Here is a 22651-nt window from a genome sequence, read left to right on the forward strand (position 1 = left end):
TTCGCGGCGCTTCGCGCCGCCGATTCATACACAGGTCAATAAGAGAGATCGTGACTGTGTGCTATCAATGCATTAGGCTAAAAGTGAGGTAACTATATCTACTTCTGGGTTTTTAAGTCGGTCGACCCGTCCCCCCCCCCCCCCAGTAAAAAATCCGTGGCACGTCTCCCCTGTACATATAGGTGGGTTTCACTAACTAAAACCACCTAGCCGAGTTACTTACAAACGATAAAACTTCATTTTAGAAACGACGAAGATCAAATGTCATTTGATCTCGACATACTCGCTCCCTACCCCCCCCCCCCCCCCCCCCCCCCGGTCGTCAGAATTCATCCATCAGACCCGGCATGTCGGCCGACTTGTGACCCCCCCCCCAAAAAACGTTCCCCTAGATCCGCCCTTGACCAGCGGCAGCAACTGACATCAGTCTAAAAGGTCATATTTGACCTTGGTTGACTTTAAAACTAGCTATAAGTTTCCTTTTAGGGTATCTGGGCTCGTGGCAATACATTCTTATGATGAAAATTGCCCCTATTCTTCTTTCACTTCGTGCCAAAGACGTAAAGTTTTGAATTGGCTACCTATTTCTTAGTGCTGAGAGGAGCAAACATCATTTTTCAGTGCCTCGATTTCCAACTTGTGTCTGTCAAACAATTTGTCTAGCTTTAATTGAAAAAGGCATTTATACTTTTTAAGCTTACAAGTCTTAAATCCATATTCCTTTTAAGTAAAAAAAAATATTTTCTGATTTTTTACAACACTAGCCCTCTCGCTTCCTTTTCCGTTTCGACGCGTTTGGGGACGGGGTGTCCCCGGTGAACTGTTCAGTATGGTGAGTTTTGATCTGATTCTGGGTCTGGTTGGATTTATTATTGCTCAGATGATTATTCCCCTGAAGTGCCATGAACACGAAAGCAAATTATTTCCCGGGGGAGCAGTAAATGAGTGGCGGTCTGTCACCCGTCTCGCCGCATGCGTCGGGTTAGGTTACCTATGCGTTTTGTATGGGCTTTTAACAGGAATCAGGAGAGCAAGTCGCCGTTTTTTCATTAAAGCTGCTTCTCACGACCTTAATTTTGACTTCTGAATGCATTACATGATTTCCATGTTGAGTGACAATGTTTTGTAGACAGATGCTTGGGTAATGTTCTTGCGAACCTTATACTGAAGGTAATCACTCAGCAGTTTTCATGCACATGTTCATCTTCGGGGGAGCTTTGGGTATTAGTATATATTAGGTTCGAGTGGACAATTGTGACGCTGTTGATACAAATATGTAACAGCAAAAAAATTAGGTTTTAGGTTAGGTTAGGTTGTAGGTTTGTAGGTTTTAGGTTTAAGGTTGGTAGGTTTTAGGGTGGTAGGTTTGTAGGTTAGGTTAGGTTAGGTTGTAGGGTTGTAGGTTGGTAGGTTGTAGGTAAATAGGTAAGGTTAGGCCAGACTGCAAAGTATGGCACGCAGGTCGACGAGGCGCACCGGCCCAAGTTCAAAATCCGCACCAACCCTTTAAACTGAGCCGGAAAATCCGCACCAAAGCGAGCCAAGAGCCCAAAATATCCGCACCGCACCCACAGGCAATTATAATGCAAGGGACTTCATTCATCTCACTATAATTATTTCCCCTCCAATTTCAGTTTCACGAGCAACGCTCACCACGGGACCGCGCCGCGCACTTGTACCGGAAGTTTGAAATAGAGCAAATAGACTGATGCCGGTGACAAAAGGGCGCCGGAGGGCATATTGGGTCACGTGACATTCGGAACTTCTCCCCTCTCTGTGGGCCTTCTACATGCTAAATGAATGTCACGTGTGAATTTAACGAGCCTTGATAAAATCGCCCCAACAAACTTTCGTATGAGTAAAACTAATGACGTCATTTCAAAGTAGCGTGCTGATTGGCAATTCAAACCAGCTGCTCGCAAATGTGACATACCAGTCACCACCGCAACCAGTTTTCGTTCTAATGACGTCATCACGTTAATTTCCAAGGCGAGAATGGATTTGTTCTGCCGCAATTGTTAGTTCGTAGATAAATTTAAAACCTTTCTCCGTCACTGTGCGTCACCGTGGCTGGCACGCATTTGTAGGGCTTTCCAAAGTGAAAGAACAGTCAACAAGGAAACCCGGCCGGGTAAGAAGACCAAGCGAAGTCCCCACCGCATCAAGGTCCAAGCCAAATCCGCACCGCACCAGGCAAAATCTGCACCGCACCACTCCAAAATCCGCACCAGCCAAACAAGCCCGCACCGACGAGATCTCGTCGAAATTGCCATACTTTGCAGTCTGGAGGTTAGGTCAGGTTTGATTATGTTTTTTCTTTTATTTCCAAGACATATAAGTATCATTTTTGGATTCAGGATGTCAAATAATGTAAGAATATGACAACTTTATCTTTTAACAGTCACTTGGACTCAGTGTATACTTTTACCTAGGTTTGGTCAATCATTGTCATTTTTAGCACATGCCATTTTTGGCAACCATGTGCCATAAATGACAAGATATTCGCTATTTTTGGCAACGTGAAGCCTATTTGGTATTATTAGAGCAGACGTCACACGAAGGTTTTCCAACCAAGGAGAGGCGCTATGCCTGGAGGCACTTACTTCTTTCTAACAAAACTTAAACAGACCTAACCTAACCTGACCTAACCTAACCTACAACCTACAAACCTACATCCTAAAAACCTACAACCTTCAAAACTACAAACCTACCCTACAACCTACAAACCTACAGTGCCTCTCCTTGGTTGGAAAACCTTTGTGTGACATCTGCTCTACTAAGGCCGCCTATTTCACTCCTCAGCCAGGAAATCACTATTTTGGAAATACAAGTACTGATTTTGGAAAAGAAGTGCTGCCACCTGGTGCAAGAAGAATAATTGGTATTTATATGAATAATCCAGCTTTAATATGGCCGTTGTTTGTATGGTAGTCCATGGTTGATGTAGACCCTTTTTTGTGGCCTGAAGTTGGAACCTCAATTTGCAGCATCTGAAAATGATCAATATTGATCAAAAACATAATTTTGTTGAAAAAAGAGTATGTTGAAGTTGAAAGAAGTCAAGGTGGCAGTTTCATCCAGATGCAGTGGCTTTTTTCTTGAAATTATTTTTGTTAACCTGTGCCCGGCTGGGGGTCCTATTTTTTGGTCAGGTCAAAGGTCAGGTCACCAGAGGTCATTGAAGGCAAAATTTCGCCGATTTCCAGGTCGAATGTCGACATTTCCAAGAAGCCAACGCATAACTCGGGAACCAATAGAGCTACAGCGCCGCAGAAAAGCGCATTCAATAGCCCTATCAATCCCCTTTCTGAGTAATTCTTTCAGATTTGACTTAACGTCAACGGTTTTGCCTGCAGGGGGCAAAAACTGCAAAAATAGCCGATTTTTTTGGAAAGTTTTTTTTTCTGCACTAACTTTTGACCCAAGCCTTGTACGAGCTTACTTTTACCGGCGTCGTGTTCCTCTCGTCAAGACGCATCGATTGAACTATAACTTGACCTTGAAAGGTCAACTTAAAAATTGACCTCAGGTCAAGGTCATGACCTGACCGGAAAGGGTCATGTTGCATATCAGTCGATCCGTATCGTCGAGCTGAACACATCTAAGGCGTTTTCATCGCTCTAGCATGCCTCTATCAAAAGTTATTTGCGAAAAACTGTTAGATACCATTTGTGACCCAAGATGACCTCAGGGCATAAACAGGGGTCACGGACACCATTTTCATGTTCAGTGTGTCTAAACCACTTGTAATTCAGTGTTTGGAAGTGTTTATGTCTTTCGTCCAAAAGAGGCGCATTTCAATTTTCTCCCATTGACTTATAATGGGAAGGTCGCAAAATTGACCTGACCTTAGGTCATCGATATCAAAATTCTGAGATATACATTTTGTACATGCTATTGCTCTTAGCAATCGCTGAAAGTTTCAAAGCGATCGGTCACTCGGTGTAGCTACGACAGACATTAAAACTTTTTCTGAGGTTAGGTCACTTTAAGTGACCTGGTGACCTGACCTTGAATGACCTTGGTCTGAAATTTTCACAACATGTGTAGAATTGATGTATAAGGTGTGCCAAAAACGGCGGCGCGGAGCGCCGCCGTTTTTGAGATATTCGCGAAAAACCACAAGGGGGGTGTTCAAACACCGCCCCCCCCCCCCCCAGCAGGGCGCGGGTTAATGACCAATCCATCGCCATGTAATGACGGATGATGCCTGGCCGTCAGTTAGCAAAAATAATTTCAAGGAGTAAACCACCGCATCTGAATAAAATGACCTCTCAGCTTAACCCGCGACCTGGTGGGGGGGGGGGGGGGGGGCTATTTTTTGCCCCCCCTCCAGACTTTTCGATATATATCTCCAGAACCGCTGCGCCGATCGTCACCAAACTTTCAGTACCCTCCCGGACATCAATTTTACACATTGTGACCAAAAATTTTTCCAAAAGCTATGATAGGTTGGCCGGAAATGACGTTAGAGTGACGTCATGTTCTGCCGTTTTCGACCCAAAAAAGGGTTTCGCGGGAAGAGCTGTCAGGCCTATAGCTTTGCAAATACAGAAAAATGTTTAGGACATAAAAGCTGTAGAATCAACAGGGCTACAAAACTGCTATCTCGGATTTTTGATTTTTTTTTTTTATTTTTACCCCCAAAAATCAAAAAATAGATTTTTGGGATATAATAGTCAAAAAATCCAAAAAGTTTTTTGAATTTCGCAAAAACCGGAATGTATGTGATAGTCCTTACCGCCTTCCATCCACATATTAAATTTTAGATTGATACCTCTTTTTTTGGCGAAGTTATAGCGAAAAACTGTTCAAAATTGATGATGTCAAATTTTCAAACTCAATTTTTAGCAATTCTAGACCTCGTAGTGCAAAACAAAGACCACCATTAGACTCCCCGTGACGAGCTGCATCGAATCGATACCCTTTTTATGCAAAAATATCAACTTTGAAATTTGACCTTTTTTGACCTGACCTTGACCTGACCTCCACCAGAAAGTCACCTAAACCGTACCTGATGGTCTTATAACCAACACCATTGGGTTGGAAATGAAAAACTGGCCATAAAACATGCATCGCACAACCTTAGTAAAGTTGGGTTCATGTGGTGACCCTTGGTGACCTTTGGTGACCTGACCTGTGACCTGACCTGGTATGACCAGTGACCTCTAATAGCAACATATGTACTAGACAACTGACGTCTTATCGCTGATTTTCGACAAAATGCGTTTTACTCGGTGTTATAGCGCTTTCCCAAGAAGCCCCGTGAACGGTGAAACATTTTATCTTTGACCTGACCTCTGACGTCATCGGTGACCCCGAGGTCAATAAAATTTGGTTTCCTTCGACAAATTTGACAGGGCTATCGAACGCCGTTTGAATTTTGCGGATCCGTCCAGTAGTTTCGGAGATACGAGGGGGGGGCAAAAAATAGCCCCCCCCCCCCCACCAGGTCGCGTTATAAACAGACCCCACCAGGGCGCGGGTTAACATATTATTTTTTCTCATCAACATGTTTTCGATCAATATCTCATTTTCGGATGCTTCAATTTTAAAGGTAGTGTGCCAGCTTTCTTGGACCGTATGGAGTTAATGGCCCAGATAAGGAGAACTGGATTTTTAGAACTTATCCATACCTTCAAAACTCATGGAAACGTCTTAAATTCTTCAAATTTTGAGTACCCCAGTGCGAAATTCGCCCCGACGGGTTGTCGGTCGTACCCCAACCATATTTCACACCACTATGAACAATAAATGCACACACTGAAATCGCTATTACCGCTATGCTCATCCAATCAAGTTTCGATAAACCCGTTCATCATCAGCTCCTGCGGTTTCGAACACGCCTGTTAGGTGGTGCGGTAGACCACGCCCAAAGCCAGGGCCCCGGTAACGTGAGGTAGCCGAGTCAGGGCAGCGTGCGCTGACCCAAGCCGGAGCCGCGCGTCCTCCCGGTGTCATGTGATAGCCCGGGGCTGCCCGCGGGGATGCGGTAGACCGCGCCCAAAGCTGCGGCCCCGGCTTGGGTCAGCGCACGCTGCCCCGACTCGGCTACCTCACGTTACCGGGGCCCTGGCTTTGGGCGCGGCTTCTGCTCATACTTTGTGGTGCGGTGGTGGTGCGTCGGGCTGCGCGCTCTGACTTCGGCCAAGAAAAATGCGTCAGCTGATCATTGTCATTTCTGCCACTTGCGTGTGGTGAAATGGGGTCATAACTTATAAGACGGCTTTTTCATATCAATTATTTTACATAAAATCATTTCAAACCATAAATAATGTTCGACAGCCAAATAAAAGAAACAATACCAATACGGGCTTACAGTTTAAGGCTCGACATTGTGTTGTCTACGATTAGACAGCTGATAACTCATTCCCGTACGTCGTATGGTCGTAACACTATAATGACCTTTGCTTATTGTCACAAGTGCGCCGCATTCGCGATTGTTGCCCGACGCCTGTTTGCAGGTGAGCCCACTACAGCTGTTATACATATCTAAAAACCGATAAACTTTTAGGCGAAAAAGGCACTATTCCAGGCCCATTTTTGATTTTTTTTTGCGATATTAGGTAAAAACAGAAGCTTCTTATCCTAGGAAAAATAAAATGGGAAATTTTTTCAAAGGTGGCACACTACCTTTAAGCAGAGCTGGGCAAGTGCGTTTCTGCGTTCTTGCGTAGGTACGTTCGCACCGCCTTTTTAGGAACGCAAGAACGCAGGAACGCAAAGTTTTTCAAATTAACGCAAGTAAGAGGAACGCACCACCCGAAATTGTGAAGCGTTCCTCATTTTGTGAAGTGCGAACCCTGCTATATACCATGAAAAAATGTGCCCGAACTAGAATTTGTCCGATGTAACAAGAACTCAGAACCCCCAGATAGGTAGATGAGTTGTTGGATATTGCTGCCAATGACCTCTGTGTCAAATGTTTGAATCTCGAGTACGTGTGTTTGCCGGTAGAGGCGCCACTTGTCGGTCGAATCGAGGAAGGCTTGTTTAGATTTAGTGGTGACTGGTGATGTTTACTATGCGATTCGGTTTCAGGCATTAAATGTGTAAAGTAAATATGATAACTTTTACCTACTTAGATACATCTTTCAACTTAACTATTGTTTTCAAGCAGGTCGTATTTTTGTTGAAAACCCTACGGATGATATTGGTAAAACGTATTTCAGATATTATATTCGGAAAAGAGGTGTCGAGTTGCTTTTCGGCCCCGCGTCGCCATTCTGGGTATTCTGTGATCGATTCGCCCCGTGTTTGGTTGGGCCCGCGCCGCGTGGTTCGGCGGTATTTTTGAGGGAGGAACGCAGGAACGCTAACGCACCGAGCGAAAAAAAATTGAGGAACGCTATTCCAGGAACGCACTAACCGCGGCCGGAGGAACGCTGGAACGCTAACGCACTACCGAAAATCGAGGAACGCGCCCAGCTCTGATTTTAAGTTCCAATGTTAGGCCACATAACAAACTACCATACAAACAACGGGCATATTAAAGCTGGCTTCTTCTTGCACCAGGTGGCAGCACTTCTTTTCGAAAATCATTGCTTATCTTTCCAAAATCGTGATTTTCTCGCTGAGGAGTGAAATCGGCTTCATCGGTGTAAAAAAAAATAACAGAATCGTTGCCTTTTTGGCACATGTGACAAAAATAGCACGTGCTAAAAAGGACGACGATTGACCAAACCTCCCTCGACTGAGTGAGTGAAAACCAGGGTATATTGAGTGAAGGGTAGAACGAACTTTGGTAGGAATTTCTAGTATAATTACTAGACAACCTACTATATGTGGTCGGGACTAGCAAAAAGTTAGTTCAAACTAGAATATGGTAGCGCTTATGGTTGGCAGTCGTGGCGCGCACGTGACATTCATTTGTTATATTTCTTAAATAACAGGTTTTAGGGGCCGATTAGTGGGTAGATACATTCAATTAGCTATTAATAATTGATTATGCAAACATTCAAGAATCTACATCATTCAATTCTAGCCAAAATCACTCGGCGCTCCCAGAATTCGAACTCATGACCCTCGGATCCGTAGCCCGATACGCTACCGACTGCGCTACCGAGGACCGCGCCCCGACGATCGAAGAGGCGGATCGCGGGCGCTGGCGTGCAGAGAAATCTTTACCCTGTACGCCGTAGAAGATCGGCTGGGTTTCGTGAAAAATGGTAGAGGAATTGTCGAAAGAAAATTCATCGATCTATCATTTGAGACTAAGAACCATTGATTTCTTCAAAGGTTGACCGAGATATTGCTCGCCGAAAACAGGCCATTTAACATGTAAACCCTATGGGCTGGTAGGAAATGTACGCCGTGGAGCAGCAGTGCTACCAACTAACTTCGGCGGGGGCCGAGTGAAAACTGTCCAGCCACCAGACTCCTAGTTGGATGAAGGCTTAGCCATGTGTTAACCCGGCAGTTGCTGGGGTATTTCGCCACCCACCGTTTGCTGGGGGGGGGGGGGGGGCGTTAAACGCTCCCAGCCGATAACTCGAGAACCAATAGGCGCAGCGAAATGCAGGAGGCGGCAAACGAAAGAACGCGACTAGACGCTTCAGATGAGTACTTTGAAGTTGAATTTTGAGGTCACAGGTTGGGTCAAGGCCAGGTCAAACACCTTGAATCAGGCTTTCAATAGCATGGACTTCAGGACTTCGCAATGGGCGTCTCTCGTCATAAACTCTGTCAAAACGGTGCACAATCCATCATATATAAGGCCTGCAAGAGTGTCAGCTCCATGTAGAGGTCAGGCAAGCATAGGTCAGGGTCAAGGTCTGACCTTGACCTTGAAGGTCAGGTCAACCGGGTAGGCACATATCCCCGAAAATCAAAACTGATAATTCACAGCCTGTGACACATGTTCATGGGTAATTTGGGGCGTAGAACACGGTGGTGACATTCATTTTATCGTATGTGTACAGCCCTCAGCAGACTGCGTGGTAGGTACTCTTTTTTCGATAAAACCGATAATAACTAAGAGGCTATGCTATCAGTCGGTCAGAACTTAATGCAAATAGGTGCGCCATGCTCCACTCCTTCGATTAGGTGTATCACTAAACAAAGTATAGGCCTGGTGTGGCAACAAAATGCAAAAGTTTGTTTTGGGGGCAAATACAAACTTTTGGGTTTTGTTGCCGAACTAGATGGAAAATAAATACGCTAATGATGCCAATCTAAGGTGCGGAGTTTCGCGCGTCTTGCTATTACGATTTGCGAATGACCGATAGTATAGTATTCGCATTATTCTCGTTTTTGTCGAAAAAAGAATACCTACCACGCAGTTTGCAGAGGGCTGTACGTGTTTGCATCAAAAAGTTGAATTTAAGAAATGCATGTATCATGGTCGTGAAGTAGTCACGAGAAATTGCCAAGATTCAGTTCAAGATTTTGGAAAATGCGGAAAGATATTTTTTGAACACATGCCGTTTTGGTCGAAAACTCAGAAATCATGACGTCACTAAAACCTCGATATCTTAACCCACGCCGGCACAGGCCATTTTGAGTCCTTCGACGGCACAAGGGGGGGGGGGGTTGGTACGACCCCCCCCCCTCGCGTTTGGCCCCTGATCGAGCTAGAGCTTCGCGGAAAAAACGAGCGTGTTGCCCGTCACGAGAGGAAGCCAATGATACCCAATTTTAAGGTCCTAGGTCATCGGGTGACCTTCCAGGTCAGGTCAATGACCCGAAAACCGGGAAAATCGGGACCTGTTAGAAAGTCGTAAAGTGTGGCTGCTATGTGGTTTTCCGGGGTGCTGATCACGAATATCGTGTTAGTTTTGATCAGAGATGATGTCTTTAAGCATTTAGACCAGGTCGGGTCAGGTCAGGTCAGGTCAATCGGTAGGGGTTGTGACGGGTATTCGTAATACGTGTCAACCGCCTCGAACAGCTTCGTAACATGTTACGAAGACACCAAAACTACTTCGTAAATGTTCAAATGGTTGCTAAATTCGAATTCAGCTCCAAAAACTAGCCTAGAAACATGTAAAACTCGAAAAAGTGAACCGAGGTCACCCGAGATCACCAAAGGTCAATGACCTGACCTGACCTTCAGGTGACCTTGACACCCACCCTAATGCATGGGAGCAACATCAAATCACATGTTTGAACGTTTGAAACCACGAAAAGCTTGCAAACGCGCGGCTAATGCGAGCCGACATGCGCCGAACCGCGATTTCGGCCAAACATGGTCACAGAAAAGAGGTCACAGGTCAAAGGTCCTTGGGGTCAGGGTCATGAAATTTTCAGGGTAGGTGTAAAATTGATCAATGCGAGGGTACTGAAAATTTCGTCGCGATCGGCCGCTTTTTACGCGAGTTATTCGCGAAAAACCTTAGGGGGGGGGGGGGGGTTGCATCAACCCCCCCCCCCCTGTGCCGGCGAGGGTTAAGAATTTCCCGACCGATTTTTTTTTAACTTTGTCACAATAAACTTCAATCAATTCTGTACAGGTACCCAAAATTTGGCGCCTGCGGCGCGCCGTTTTTATGCTATGGCCCGGCGAAAAATCCCCCCAGCAACTCGAGGGTTAAGTGATTATTGTTATCCCGCGCCCGGCTGGGGGTCCTGGATTTCCACGCCCTGCTGGGGGGGGGGGTGTTTGAACACCCCCCCCCTTCTAACTCGGCTCCTGGGCCACATAGCGATACGCAGAAAGCGGCGTTCGAAAGAGCGCCAAAAATAATAATGAAATCGCTTCGGGCACTTTTGGTCAGGTCACCAGAGGTCATAGAAGGCAAAATTTCGCCGATTTCCAGGTCGAATGTCGACAATTTCCAAGAAGCCAACGCATAACTCGGGAACCAATAGAGCTACTGTAGCGTTTTGGTACCCTCAGGGTATCTGGGGCATCTATCAAGGAATGCGTAAACCAAAAATGAGCCTGATCTGACTTGGATGGCGGCAGGCGGCCAGCGCCTCAATTGTGAACAAGCCAAAATGCTGATAATTTTTACTTTAACCTGACCTGTGACGTCATCGGTCACGGGTCACCTCGAGGCCAATGAAATTAGGGTTCCATCGACAGTTTTTCCAGGGCTATCAGGCGGCGTTGAATTTTGACGATCGGCCCAGTAAATTTGGAGATAAGAGGGGGGACTCTGTAGAGCGCCGTCCCCTCCCCCCAGTTACTCGCGTTATGAAAACTACCGCAGTCTTGCGCGGGTTAATAAAAAGTAATAGCATACTACACATGTAACAGTTTGCATTAACCCATTTGGCGGAGGTAACGGTAGTGGACCTCTAAGATTTTGGTTGGTAGTGGCGTCCACCTCTGGTTGCTTGTTTTATAAGGCTGACGCACTCTGCGGACGATATGAGTATCCGTACATACAGTCTGGCCGCCAGCCGACCTTACTGATTCGTGAGTCTTAATGCACCATTTGACCCCCGTGCTGCGTGTGCCATTGCAGGCGTTGGCACGCCCCCTGATCACCGTCTACGATGAGAAGAACGAGAAGACCGGGCAGACGGTGTCTCTGCCGGCCGTGTTCCGGGCGCCCATCCGGCCCGACGTGGTCAACTTTGTCCACCAGAACATGTCCAAGAACGCCCGCCAGCCGTACTGCGTGAGCCGCCTGGCCGGCCACCAGACGTCGGCCGAGTCGTGGGGCACCGGCCGCGCCGTGGCGCGTATCCCGCGTGTGCGCGGCGGCGGTACCCACCGCTCCGGCCAGGGAGCGTTCGGCAACATGTGCCGCGGCGGCCGCCGCTTCGCGCCCACCAAGCAGTGGCGCCGCTGGCACCGCAAGATCAGCGTCAACATGAAGCGCTATGCCGTGTGCTCGGCGGTGGCGGCCACAGGCGTGCCCGGCCTGGTCATGTCCAAGGGCCACATGATCCAGGAGACGAACGAGGTGCCGCTGGTGGTCAGCGACAAGGTGCAGGAGTTCACCACCACCAAGCAGGCGGTCAGCTTCCTCCGCCAGACCAACTCCTGGCCCGACATCCAGAAGGTGTACAAGTCGCAGCGCACGCGTGCCGGCAAGGGAAAGCTGCGCAACCGGCGCCGCGTGCAGCGCAAGGGCCCGATCGTGGTGTTCGCCAAGGACCAGGGCCTGAGCCTGGCGTTCCGCAACATCCCCGGCATCGACACCATCAACGTGGAGGCGCTGAACCTGCTGAAGCTGGCGCCGGGCGGCCACGTCGGCCGCTTCACCATCTGGACCGAGTCGGGTACGTTGGGCCGGGAGGGCGCAGGGTGGATGTCCGATGTTGTCATGCTGCATGGGCGATTGGGTGTCGTAAGTGGGACGGGGGGGGGGGGGGGGGTGGATAATAATTACATGATGATATCTGCTTGTGTCCGGGCCAATGAGAGTACCTTGATTAGATAACAAGCTCTGAGATTAATATGCTGTTGCTCTTATTCATTGTTTGATTTCCGTGATGTAATGCTGTTTGAATGTCATCCACAGCCTTCAAGAAGCTGGACTCCCTGTACGGCACGTGGCGTGCTCCCTCCACCCTGAAGAAGGGCTTCAACCTGCCTTCCACCAAGATGGCCAACACCGACCTGGCTGCTCTGCTCAAGGCGCCGGAGATCCTGCGCGTCTGCAGGAGGCCCAAGTACGTTCACCATCCTCCCTCTCCTCCGCTACTCTGGTGGCTGGTCAGGCCAAATTACCCGGTGGCATGGTTCCCGTTAAACTGATGATTAAGTTATCCGACAGTACAGGCTGACGATCTTTTACTTGCCCTCTCTGACGTACCCATGTCGTATCCTCGACATTAGCAGTGCCATGCCGTGGTTTGACGCCCTGTCTCCCGTCTATGTGCACCCGCAGCAAGGTGGTGGCCAAGCGGCAGTCCAAGCGCAACCCGCTGCGTAACGTGCACGCCATGCTGCGGCTCAACCCGTACGCTGCTGTCGTTAAGCAGGCGGCGCTCGGCGAGGAGAAGAAGGCCACTGAGCTCAAGGCGGCGCGCGCCGACAAGGCCAAGGTAAGCAACCCGGCGGCACTCGGAAAAATCACGAAATCGCCTGAATTTATTTGTTTTTACTTTTTACCCATCAGCTTTTTGTCTTGTGTCATTCTGTCCTTGGCTAGCAATGTTAAAATCAGTGAGGTACGACGTTTTCCAATAATGCACAGGTTTTTAACGGAGCACGTAAAATGGTGACGTCTGCTGGTTCAGCTGCATGGGTGCGTCTGAGTTGAATTCTCGATAATTCAGCATTACTCCATGATCCCTAAAAAGACGACTGGAAAGCTCAAATATCTTCTCCGGGTTGTTTTTATTTACGGTTATCTCGGCGAAAACCGGTGCAACCCCGTGTTCAGTTATTAGTTTGGGGACGAGTTGCCCTCCCCGAAGTATGTCAACATCATCCTTAAATCTATGATGGCACAAACAGCTGAAGCCAACGGACCGCGAGTGTCTTCAGAAGGGGCTTGTTACCGACCGATGGCTGTGGGGTGCGTGCATGCCGACCGGTGCTGAATCGCTCACCGCAGTGTCAATTAGTCTGGTCTGTGTCTGTCCTGGGGAGGGCGCCCTCTCGGGCTGCCGTTGTCGCTTCCGCTGAGGGTGCGCTCCTCTGTCTCGGCGTTACAGAAAGCGGCCGCCTCCCGGAAGCCCAAGAAGGTGGACGAGGAGGTACAGAAGCGTAAGCAGGCCCGCCAGGAGGCCGGCAAGAAGAAACTCGAAGCCGTCAAGGCCAAAATTGCCGCGTCCAAGGCCAAGAAGGGCAAGAAGTAAACTTGTCCCCACGGCTGAGGCTAAGACATTGCCTTTCAATATATTATAATTCCCGGTTTTTGTTGTTTTCTATTGTATACTCTTCTGGTTTCTGCAACCGCTTGGAGGGTTTTGAAGGTGTCTGGTAGTGAGAACCTTAGGAAAATTCAATGTAAAGCAGATTCAAGTATTTGCTAACTTGCTTTTCTAAACCTAAGAACATCATCTCTTGTTATTGATTATGGGACCTGGTTCACTAGAGGGAGCAGTTGACTTCTCGCGTGGTACTGTGGAATGTCTGGGGCGGCCGGCTGGGCCTCCGGGGACCTGGTTTTGCCCGGGCCTCCCGGCCGGCGTGCTGCCGCCTGCCGTAAACTGAGGCGATCGGGCTCGGCTGGGAGTAACAAGCGACCTTTGTAAGGTTGACATGAAATAAGGTACGTGATATGCCATCGGAGGGAGGGGTGGCGTGGCTGGTGCTACTGTGGGATTTGGGAATTGGTATAGCGCGCTATGCTTTTGATTCCAGCAATGCTAATGATTTCTAGTGAAAATCGAACATTGAAATGCGACGGTACTACCGGTACCAGCCCTTCAGTAGCTTTGTGATGTTACCGCTCGCATCCCGGCAGTCTTGTCAGTACGGAGTAGCATAACGCGGACCTTTTCAGGTTTGCCGGGTGCTGCTGATCAGAATGACCGCTCCATCGCTGTGCTGACCACTCCATGGCCCGGCCGGGGTGGCGCCGACTGCGGCGTGACGGCTTCGTTCAAGACTAGACTGGTGAGCATGCCGGCGGTGGCTAATCAGGGATAGCGACTTTGGGGACGACCCGCTTCACCGATGTAACATTTGCCGCGGTGTTGGACGAAAGTTTAACGTGCCGTTGGGCGTAGATATAATGTGGTTTGTTCGACAGTATGTGCGTGATAGAATGAATGGACGTGCGGCCGGTCCTAACGATATTACATTGGAGTGTGTCTTCATATGCTGACTGTCCCGTCGTTGGGGTGTTTCTGTCTTCACTGTGCACTGTAGATATAAAGTATGTGGAACAAAGTTTTAGATGTCAGCTGGCTTTGGTGTCCATTTACATTACTGACTGGCATGTCAATTAACAGCCGGTGGACTTTCAATGTTAAATTTTGCTGGTGTTCTTGTCGTGACTCGGTGCAGCCTTTGAATCACTCCATCCTAATTTAGGCAGTAACCATGCATGAATGACAGGCATTTGTAAGAATCCATCAGACGCCTCGTCGGCTGTGTTTGGTTGTTCAGTAAAGTGTAGTTGACTCACGGTTGCTAGCGATCCTCGCACCTCTAGTCCCGCGACTTGCTATCGTTCCATATGTTCAAGCTTATTGACTTATCCCTTTGGGGAAGGCGAGCTTGCATGGCTCGGTGTCATTTTTTCATTTGGTGTTTAATAGCTGACACTACTGAAAGCTTTGCTATAATAAGACGGCGAAATGAGGTTGACACGGCACATTTAGACCCGGGCTTTCACATACAACATGATGATTAAGTTTGCAGACATCAGTATGATGAGTCGAACTTGCCCTCTCTGAAGTGATTACCTACCTTTTTTGTAATGGATTCTGGTTGTTCATACAGTAATGCTGTGCAGTTCTCCTTTCCAGAAAAATATCGATTTCGAAGCACTCAGTGCAAGAAAATATGCTCAGTGGCGATTGGATCATGGCCGTAGAGGTATGTATTGGGAGCAAATGGTACCGGGGGTCACATCTGCGTGTATCTCATCAGCTTTTTTACTTTTTGAATTATGCGACTTGATAATGATGATCCCTGCTTGTGTCCGGGCCAATGAGAGTACCCTGATTAGAACAACAAGCTCTGATAAACCACTAAATATCCGCCATTGCTCAAATTATCCCTGTCTGGATTATCTGACGTTATGCTCTCTGTGTTCCAGGTCGCTTTCCGGAAGACACGTATGATTTCTACACGGACATCGTGTAAATATGGTCTGGGTGATAGGCGAAATGTTCCTGATACGGTGCAAATTCGTCACAGGTGAGTCTCGTTCCAATTTTTCGTACTGAACTTGTATCGGTACTGACCACCCGTAATGGCCAAAACTGCTGAAATGATGATTAAGTTAACTGACGCGCTGCGAGTGACGAGTTCTACTTGCCCTCTCTGAGAACGCTCCTCTGGTGCCCTGCTGCCTCGGATGTCACCTGTCCGCCAGCTGACGGTCTGTTCACATCACCGCAGGTGCCGGGAGTAGCGGCGGAGACTGCGGCCGTCGTCCGGTCCGCCCCTGGCCGGTACCGAGGCTGACGTGAACCAGACTTCCACACAGCCAGGTGTGTATTGTGTGTACTGTGTGTGGTGGTATATTAACAGCCGTTTCTGTTTTAACCGGTGATGTATTTGGGGGGCTACCTGGGACGAGGGCAACGGGAGAGAAACTCGTGTGATGATCCCTGCTTGTGTCCGGGCCAATGAGAGTACCCTGATTAGAACAACAAGCTCTGATGAATGTAACGCCATCTGGATGCACTCATGGACGTGCCCTGTGCACTGTGCAGCGTTTTGATGAGCGTTTTCTGGTTTCGGAGCACGACGATGGCTTATCCTGCACGGTGGGATTCTACTGGTCAGAAGAGGATCTGTCGTTTATGGTATGTTGAATGCTGAAGGTCGACTGTCAAGTCAAGACACACATTTTTATTTTGAATGCATTGGTAGTCGGCATCCTGTCAAAGCCAAATGGAATCAAATTTCTGATTCAACATGCTCTTACGACTTTCTTGCCTTACGAGCTAATTTGCCCTCTCTGAAGTGACTTCAGTCTAAGTTCAATCAAGTGTGACGGAGTAGGTCGTTGACATTTTCTTTATCTTTTCTCCAGGCTCCCGGTAATGGGTACACGTAATATTCAAGACCACGTCTTATGCGGGCGGATTACTGCAGGCCTCCGTTAGGTGACTACTGCCTAAATTAAGGTAAGGACCGTTATTAATGCAGGGCATAACGCAGCAATCTACCATTCCAGCATAACTATTGAGGAATGAAAGTATATGGTATTTTGTAATAGTCATTTTTAAACTTTTGTCCAGTAAAGCTGCAAAATAAGCCATTTTGAAAGCGATGCATCTCTGCACAATCTGGTTGTATTTCAACGTTTAAGTGAAATGCTATAAGTTAAACTAACTATAAGTAGGGGAAACCCGGGAGGTATGGGCCGGTTTTGTGAAAAGGCAATTTTCTTCCACTGGGCAGTGGCTAGACCCGGTTTTTCACTCTGTGCACGTGAAATTGCCTTTCGCCTGCAAAGTGTGCCTGATATTAGGCATCTGGGATCAACTATTTTGTCTCGAGATAACTTTCAATAAATGTGCTTTTTCGATCCATCAAAATACACCGGGAGGTATGGGCCATGGCCCGGAGGTATGGGCCGGTGCCATGTTTCATATTCTTTTCTCGACAATGAGAACAATACTCGAAGCTGGTATATTTATACCTTGATCTCTCTTAGAGCCCAAGAACCGCATAAGCGGCCAACAGCTTACTTCATGGAGGTCACTTGGGCACATATGTATTTTGGTTAAACTCAATCATGCACCATGAAATAAAATAAACAATGTTTTTCTCTTCGAATGAAATTTGAAGTTGAATTTTCAGTCCTTGCGCGACAAAAATAAAACGTATTGAAGATGACACTCAATGAAAGCATCTTTTTATTGATTTAGGATGAATGGGGGTGGGTGGCCCGAACCTCCCGGTTAGCAGGGCTGCGGAGTCGATGGATTTTCGGCGACTCTGACTCCGACTCCGACCCCGGCTTCCAAAGACCAGCTCCGACTCCGACTCCGACTCCGGGCAGAATTGTCGACTCCGACCGACTCCAACTCCCGACTCCGACTCCGCAGACCTAGCAGGGCTGCGGAGTCGACAGATTTTCGGTGACTCCGACTCCGGCTCGGGTTTCTAAAATCGACTCCGACTCCGACTCCGGTCACAACTGTCGACTCCGACCGACTCCGACTCCGACTCCGACTCCGCAGCCCTGCCGGTTAGGACGCCAGAATTTGCGTAGCATCTCGCAAGAAAGCTTCAAATTGTCTTTCCATTCTTAATTTGCATGCTTTTAACTTTATGTTAGCATGATTGGTCTGACATCATAAAACGAGCCTGGTTCAAATTTATCACGAATTTTCTGTATGTACACTTTGTACAGTATTTTACTCGAAAGGGGGCAAAAACGCTTTATCACCGCACATTGCCAAAGAAGACTGAGGAAGATTTTGAAAATCACGTGGGCTGTATAACGGAATGGCTGCTACCAGTTTACGCGTTCAAATGTGTATAGATACACAACACTTCAAAACTGCGATGGCCCATACCTCCAGGGGGCCCATACCTCCCGGGTCTCCCCTATAGTTTCATGCTTCGCTTGGGAAGCGACGTAAAGCATGAAACAGACTTGCCGCAGTCAGGGAATCGCATGCGAGAGCCCATTCAAATGCATGAAAGCCCGGCTCATTTAAGTGTTTGGGGGCCCGCCAGCCTATAATCGGTGCCGTTTCGGCCCGGCGAAACAAAACTGGTAAAATACTGGTTATCTTATTTTAGACAGAATATTGGAAGTTTTTACGCTTTTATGCAGGTTCAGAAGATGTCAGAAATTGATATCACGGCGAATCAACACGCAGCGAAACCAATATTTGGCATGTAGATTGTAGGCATCTCGTTCATAAGCTTTATGTATAGAAACAACACCCGCGAGTTTTTACATGCAGAATTGTGCGGGTCACGGTACAAAATCGTGCGGGTCTTGGCGCGCACCGCCTCGTCGGCGGGCCCCGCGGGTCCTGCCGGGCTCGGTGTGGCCCGCTAGCCGCGCCAGCGGCTTATACGGTTTAATGAGCCGGGCATGGAAGCACGCTCGCATCAATCGCACGAAACTCCCGCATGCGATTGATGCGGGCAGAATTATAGTGTATTTGAATAGACTCACGTTTCAGCCTGAAGAATATCATGATAACCTGTTTTACCGTCAAATGATGATCTCTGCTTGTGTCCGGGCCAATGAGAGTACCCTGATTAGAACAACAAGCTCTGATATACCACTAATCCACCTTTGTGAAATGTGTCCCTGTCTGACGTCACTGACGTTATGTTTCCTGTCTTCCAGATCACTTTCCGGAACACACATCAGCTCATGATCTGTACACGGACATCATGAAATGTTCTCCTGGGTGATGGGCCAAATGTTCTTGATGCGGCGACGTCACAGGTGCGTCCCGTTCAGATTTTTCATACTGACCTTGTATCGGTACTGACCACCCGTAATGGCCAAAACTGCTGAAATGATGATTAAGTTAACTGACGCGCTGCGAGTGACGAGTTCTACTTGCCCTCTCTGAGAACGCTCCTCTGGTGCCCTGCTGCCTCGGATGTCACCTGTCCGCCAGCTGACGGTCTGTTCACATCACCGCAGGTGCCGGGAGTAGCGGCGGAGACTGCGGCCGTCGTCCGGTCCGCCCCTGGCCGGTACCGAGGCTGACGTGAACCAGACTTCCACACAGCCAGGTGTGTATTGTGTGGATGTGGTGCGAATTGGTGGTATATTGACAGCCGTTTCTGTTTTAACCGGTGATGTATTTGGGGGGCTACCTGGGACGAGGGCAACAGGAGAGAAATTCGTGTGATGATCCCCGCTTGTGTCCGGGCCAATGAGAGTACCCTGATTAGAACAACAAGCTCTGATGAATATAAACGCTGTCTGAATGCACTCATGGTGCCCTGCGCAGTGTTTTGATGAGCATTTTCTGGTTTCAGAGCACGACGATGGCTTATCTTGCACGGTGGATTCTGCTCGTCAGAAGAGGATCTGTCGTTTATGGTATGTTGAATGCTGAAGGTCGACTGTCGAGTCAAGGACACACATTTTTATTTTAAATGCATTGGCAGTCGGCATCTTATTCGTGTCTAAGCCAAATTGAATCAAAGTTCTGATTCAACATGCTCTTACGACTTTCTTGCTAATATGATGATTAAGTTTGCAGACATTTATGTTTGATGAGCTAAACTTGCCCTCTCTGAAGTGGCTTTCAGTTTAAGTGAAATTAATTCGGACGGAAGAGGTCGCTGACATTTTGTTTGTCTCTTTCTCCCATGCATCCAGTGATGGGTACACGTGATATTCAAGACCACTTATACCTGAGGATTTCTGCAGGCCGTTACGTGGCTGCATAAAAGGTAAGGAGTAAGGACCGTTATTGATGCAGGTCATAACACAACAGTCTAATTTACCGACCCAGCGTAACTATTGGGGATAAAAGTATATCATATTTTACAATATCCAATTTAACTTTTTTAATTGAAGCTGCAAGTCATTTACGGAAAGCGATGAATCTGCCCAATCCGTTTTTATTTCAAAGTTGTTTAACTGGAACGCTAGTTTGATGCTCCGCTTGGGAAGCGATGTATGAACATCACGATGACCTGTTTTACCGTCAAATGATGATCACTGCTTGTGTCCGGGCCAATGAGAGTACCCTGATAAGAACAACAAGCTCTGAACAATGTAACGTCTGGTTCACCGGTGTGTTTAGGTGCTAATCTATTGACAAACGTTGGGTGGTCTGTTTCAGCTCTCGACATGTATTCTGAATCAGTGGTGGTTCTCAGCATCGTGGTGATCGTCTGTCGGCTGAAAAATACTAGTAAGTTATACGCAGCTGTGCAAGGTCCATGTGACCGAGGGGACTGCGGAACTACGGCTAATACCAGCATCTGCGATGCTGGGCTCCGCATCGCGGGACCGCAGGTTGTTTGAGCAAGCACCTTTGTAAACGCAGCAAAAACGCCCGCCGCCAAACGAGAGGATGAGCCTTGCACGTGCAGACCGGAGTCGGTGTGCTACGGACTGACGTGCACGGCACCCTATTCGCCGGTCTATAGCGGTGTGCCAAATTTGAGTGCAATCGACCCGGCCGTTTTCGAGATCTGGAAGCGACACCCTGCACGTGCGCACGTGCAGCCTAAGCCCCAATTGACTTGTGCACGGCACTCTATTCGCCGGTTTCTAGCGATGTACCAAATTTAATCTGAATCGGCCCAGCCGTTTCCAAGATCTGGAAGCGACCCCTACAGGTGCGCACGTGCAGCTGCACCCCAACCGCGGCACATGAAAATACATACTTACTGACTTGTGCACGGCACCCTACTAACCAGTCTCTAGTGGTATGCCAAATTTGAGCACAGTCGGTCCAGCCGTTCTTGAGATATGGAAGCGTCAGCCTGCACGTGCGCACGTGCAAACTGGGTCCCATCTGACTTGTGCACGGCACCCTACTCGCCGAGCCCTAACGGTGTGCCAACTTTGATCACAGTCGGCCCAGCCGTTCTCGAGATCTGGAATCGTCACCCTGGCCTGCAATCTTTCACCCGGTGCAGGGGTTGAGCACCCCCAACCATTTTGAAAAATCGACACCCCTGACCCTGCCCGTGCGCACGTGCAGCGGCACCCCAACCGTGACACATGGAAATGCATCGCCTGGAAAGTGTCTACCTCCATGCCAAGTTTTAGCGCAATCGGCCCAGTAATTACCGAGCTATTGCGCTTATTACAAAACAGGCACCTCTTGGCTTTGCACGTGGAACGTGCGTTAGGGGTCACCCATATGCATCGAGAGTAGCACACTATATGAAAGAAGGGAAAAAGCTACCCCACACAAAAAAACCGTAAGTGTATCAGCCCAGTGGTTGCCGAGATATAAGGTACAAAAACGTCCCCAGACTCCCCACGGCGGCCGGCCGCTATTTAGCAGTAAAATCGTGTCGCATCCTTCTATGGGAGGTATCCCCGTCACCTGTTCGTATACTGTCTGAGCAAAGGCCATACGTTACGGTCCAAACTCCATAGTGAGGCGGACATACGAATTTACGAGAGTTTAGCGACGAAATGATTCACTTGATTGTTAAGTAATGGGTACCATTAGGTAGGCCATAAATTTTCTCTAGCATCTCACCGTAGATGCAGTAAAAAGTGCTTTACTTTTCAATGTATATAAAGACTTGCTCAGCTCAATCAGTTCACTCTGTATTGGCTCAAGCCGTATCATGCGAGCGCAATACAAACTAGAGCACCAGACAGCGCAGCGCTCCCCAACTCACTGCTCGCCCAGTCCACCCGGGCCGCCACCACGACGGCCCCCCGCAAGTAGGCATCCCGCACTGCACCGACAGCCGCGGGCGACCAGCTGACCGGCCAGCTGACCGGCCAGCAGCCGGCGGGCGGCAAGCCGCGGATGGCCGACCCGCCAGCGCGGCGAGGGAAGGGAGGGACGCAGCTGAAAGACCCGACTACATATATATCAAAGAAACATTATATGTAATCATCGATGACGCGACATAAATCTGCTTTATTGGGGTTAGCGGTGTAGTCTGTGATGCCATCACAATGAAAATAGCCTAGTTTTGTGGAGCATCAAATTCTGATTCCATAACGACTCTCGCTAGTCCATTTTCAATTGTAAATAAGCCTTTTATTGCGATGCAAAGTCCCGAAATGGTGCCGACGGCGGCCGGTCCCCCGATGGTACCATACCATAGATGAGGGCTGTTCACGACGTCGGTTTATCCCGTTTAATAAGCCGTAAACATGTTTATTTTTTGAAGGACCAATCAGCGTCGACCTGATCCTGACGTCACATCTCGTCAATGACGTCAGACCTCCGCCGTAAACCGTTTATGCGGTTGATGCCTCAGAGCATCAACATGGCGCGTAAACGCGTTTATGTGACAATGATGGTGATGTGCGGCAAACTCGTGAGGCGAGTTGTGAGTTAGGAAATTTGAATTCTGACAGTGCAGGGGCTGGTAGGTGAATAAATGAGTTTCAAAATAACCCTGCACGGGTTGCAGAGGACCTAGAATGGTAGGTTTTATTATTTCATTGTAATTAAGACCTATTTTGAGCATCGTTCTCTGCTA

At 48.2% G+C, this 22651-nt stretch overlaps 1 protein-coding gene and 1 long non-coding RNA gene across 2 annotated transcripts in view; both read left to right on the forward strand.

Moving 5' to 3' along the window:
• The first annotated feature begins 324 nt into the window (after positions 1–324).
• On the forward strand, positions 325–13759 carry LOC122373560 (60S ribosomal protein L4-like). The gene is made up of 5 exons (XM_043351755.1): positions 325–832; positions 11412–12174; positions 12417–12567; positions 12786–12942; positions 13558–13759. The coding sequence occupies exons 1-5, from the start codon at positions 830–832 to the stop codon at positions 13699–13701; spliced, it is 1218 nt and encodes a 405-aa protein (XP_043207690.1). The 5' UTR covers positions 325–829; the 3' UTR covers positions 13702–13759.
• A 2348-nt stretch (positions 13760–16107) lies between these two features.
• The window catches only part of LOC122373561, a 34352-nt gene continuing 27808 nt past the window's right edge, over positions 16108–22651 (forward strand). The window contains exons 1-7 of the long non-coding RNA XR_006255070.1: positions 16108–16329; positions 16560–16653; positions 18846–18947; positions 19152–19243; positions 19493–19556; positions 19839–19912; positions 20308–20379. This is a non-coding gene — a long non-coding RNA (uncharacterized LOC122373561). The remainder of the gene's footprint in view (positions 16330–16559; positions 16654–18845; positions 18948–19151; positions 19244–19492; positions 19557–19838; positions 19913–20307; positions 20380–22651) is intronic.

Source organism: Amphibalanus amphitrite, unplaced genomic scaffold (genome assembly GCF_019059575.1).
Source record: "Amphibalanus amphitrite isolate SeventyFive unplaced genomic scaffold, NRLGWU_Aamphi_draft 001516F_arrow, whole genome shotgun sequence".
NCBI lineage: Eukaryota > Metazoa > Arthropoda > Thecostraca > Balanomorpha > Balanidae > Amphibalanus > Amphibalanus amphitrite.

Excerpts from the sequence above, each read along its gene's own strand:
- LOC122373560 (XM_043351755.1), top strand. Across the intron at positions 12,175-12,416 it reads CACCATCTGGACCGAGTCGG|CCTTCAAGAAGCTGGACTCC; the intron begins GTACGTTGGGCC and ends TGTCATCCACAG. Across the intron at positions 12,568-12,785 it reads CGCGTCTGCAGGAGGCCCAA|CAAGGTGGTGGCCAAGCGGC; the intron begins GTACGTTCACCA and ends GTGCACCCGCAG.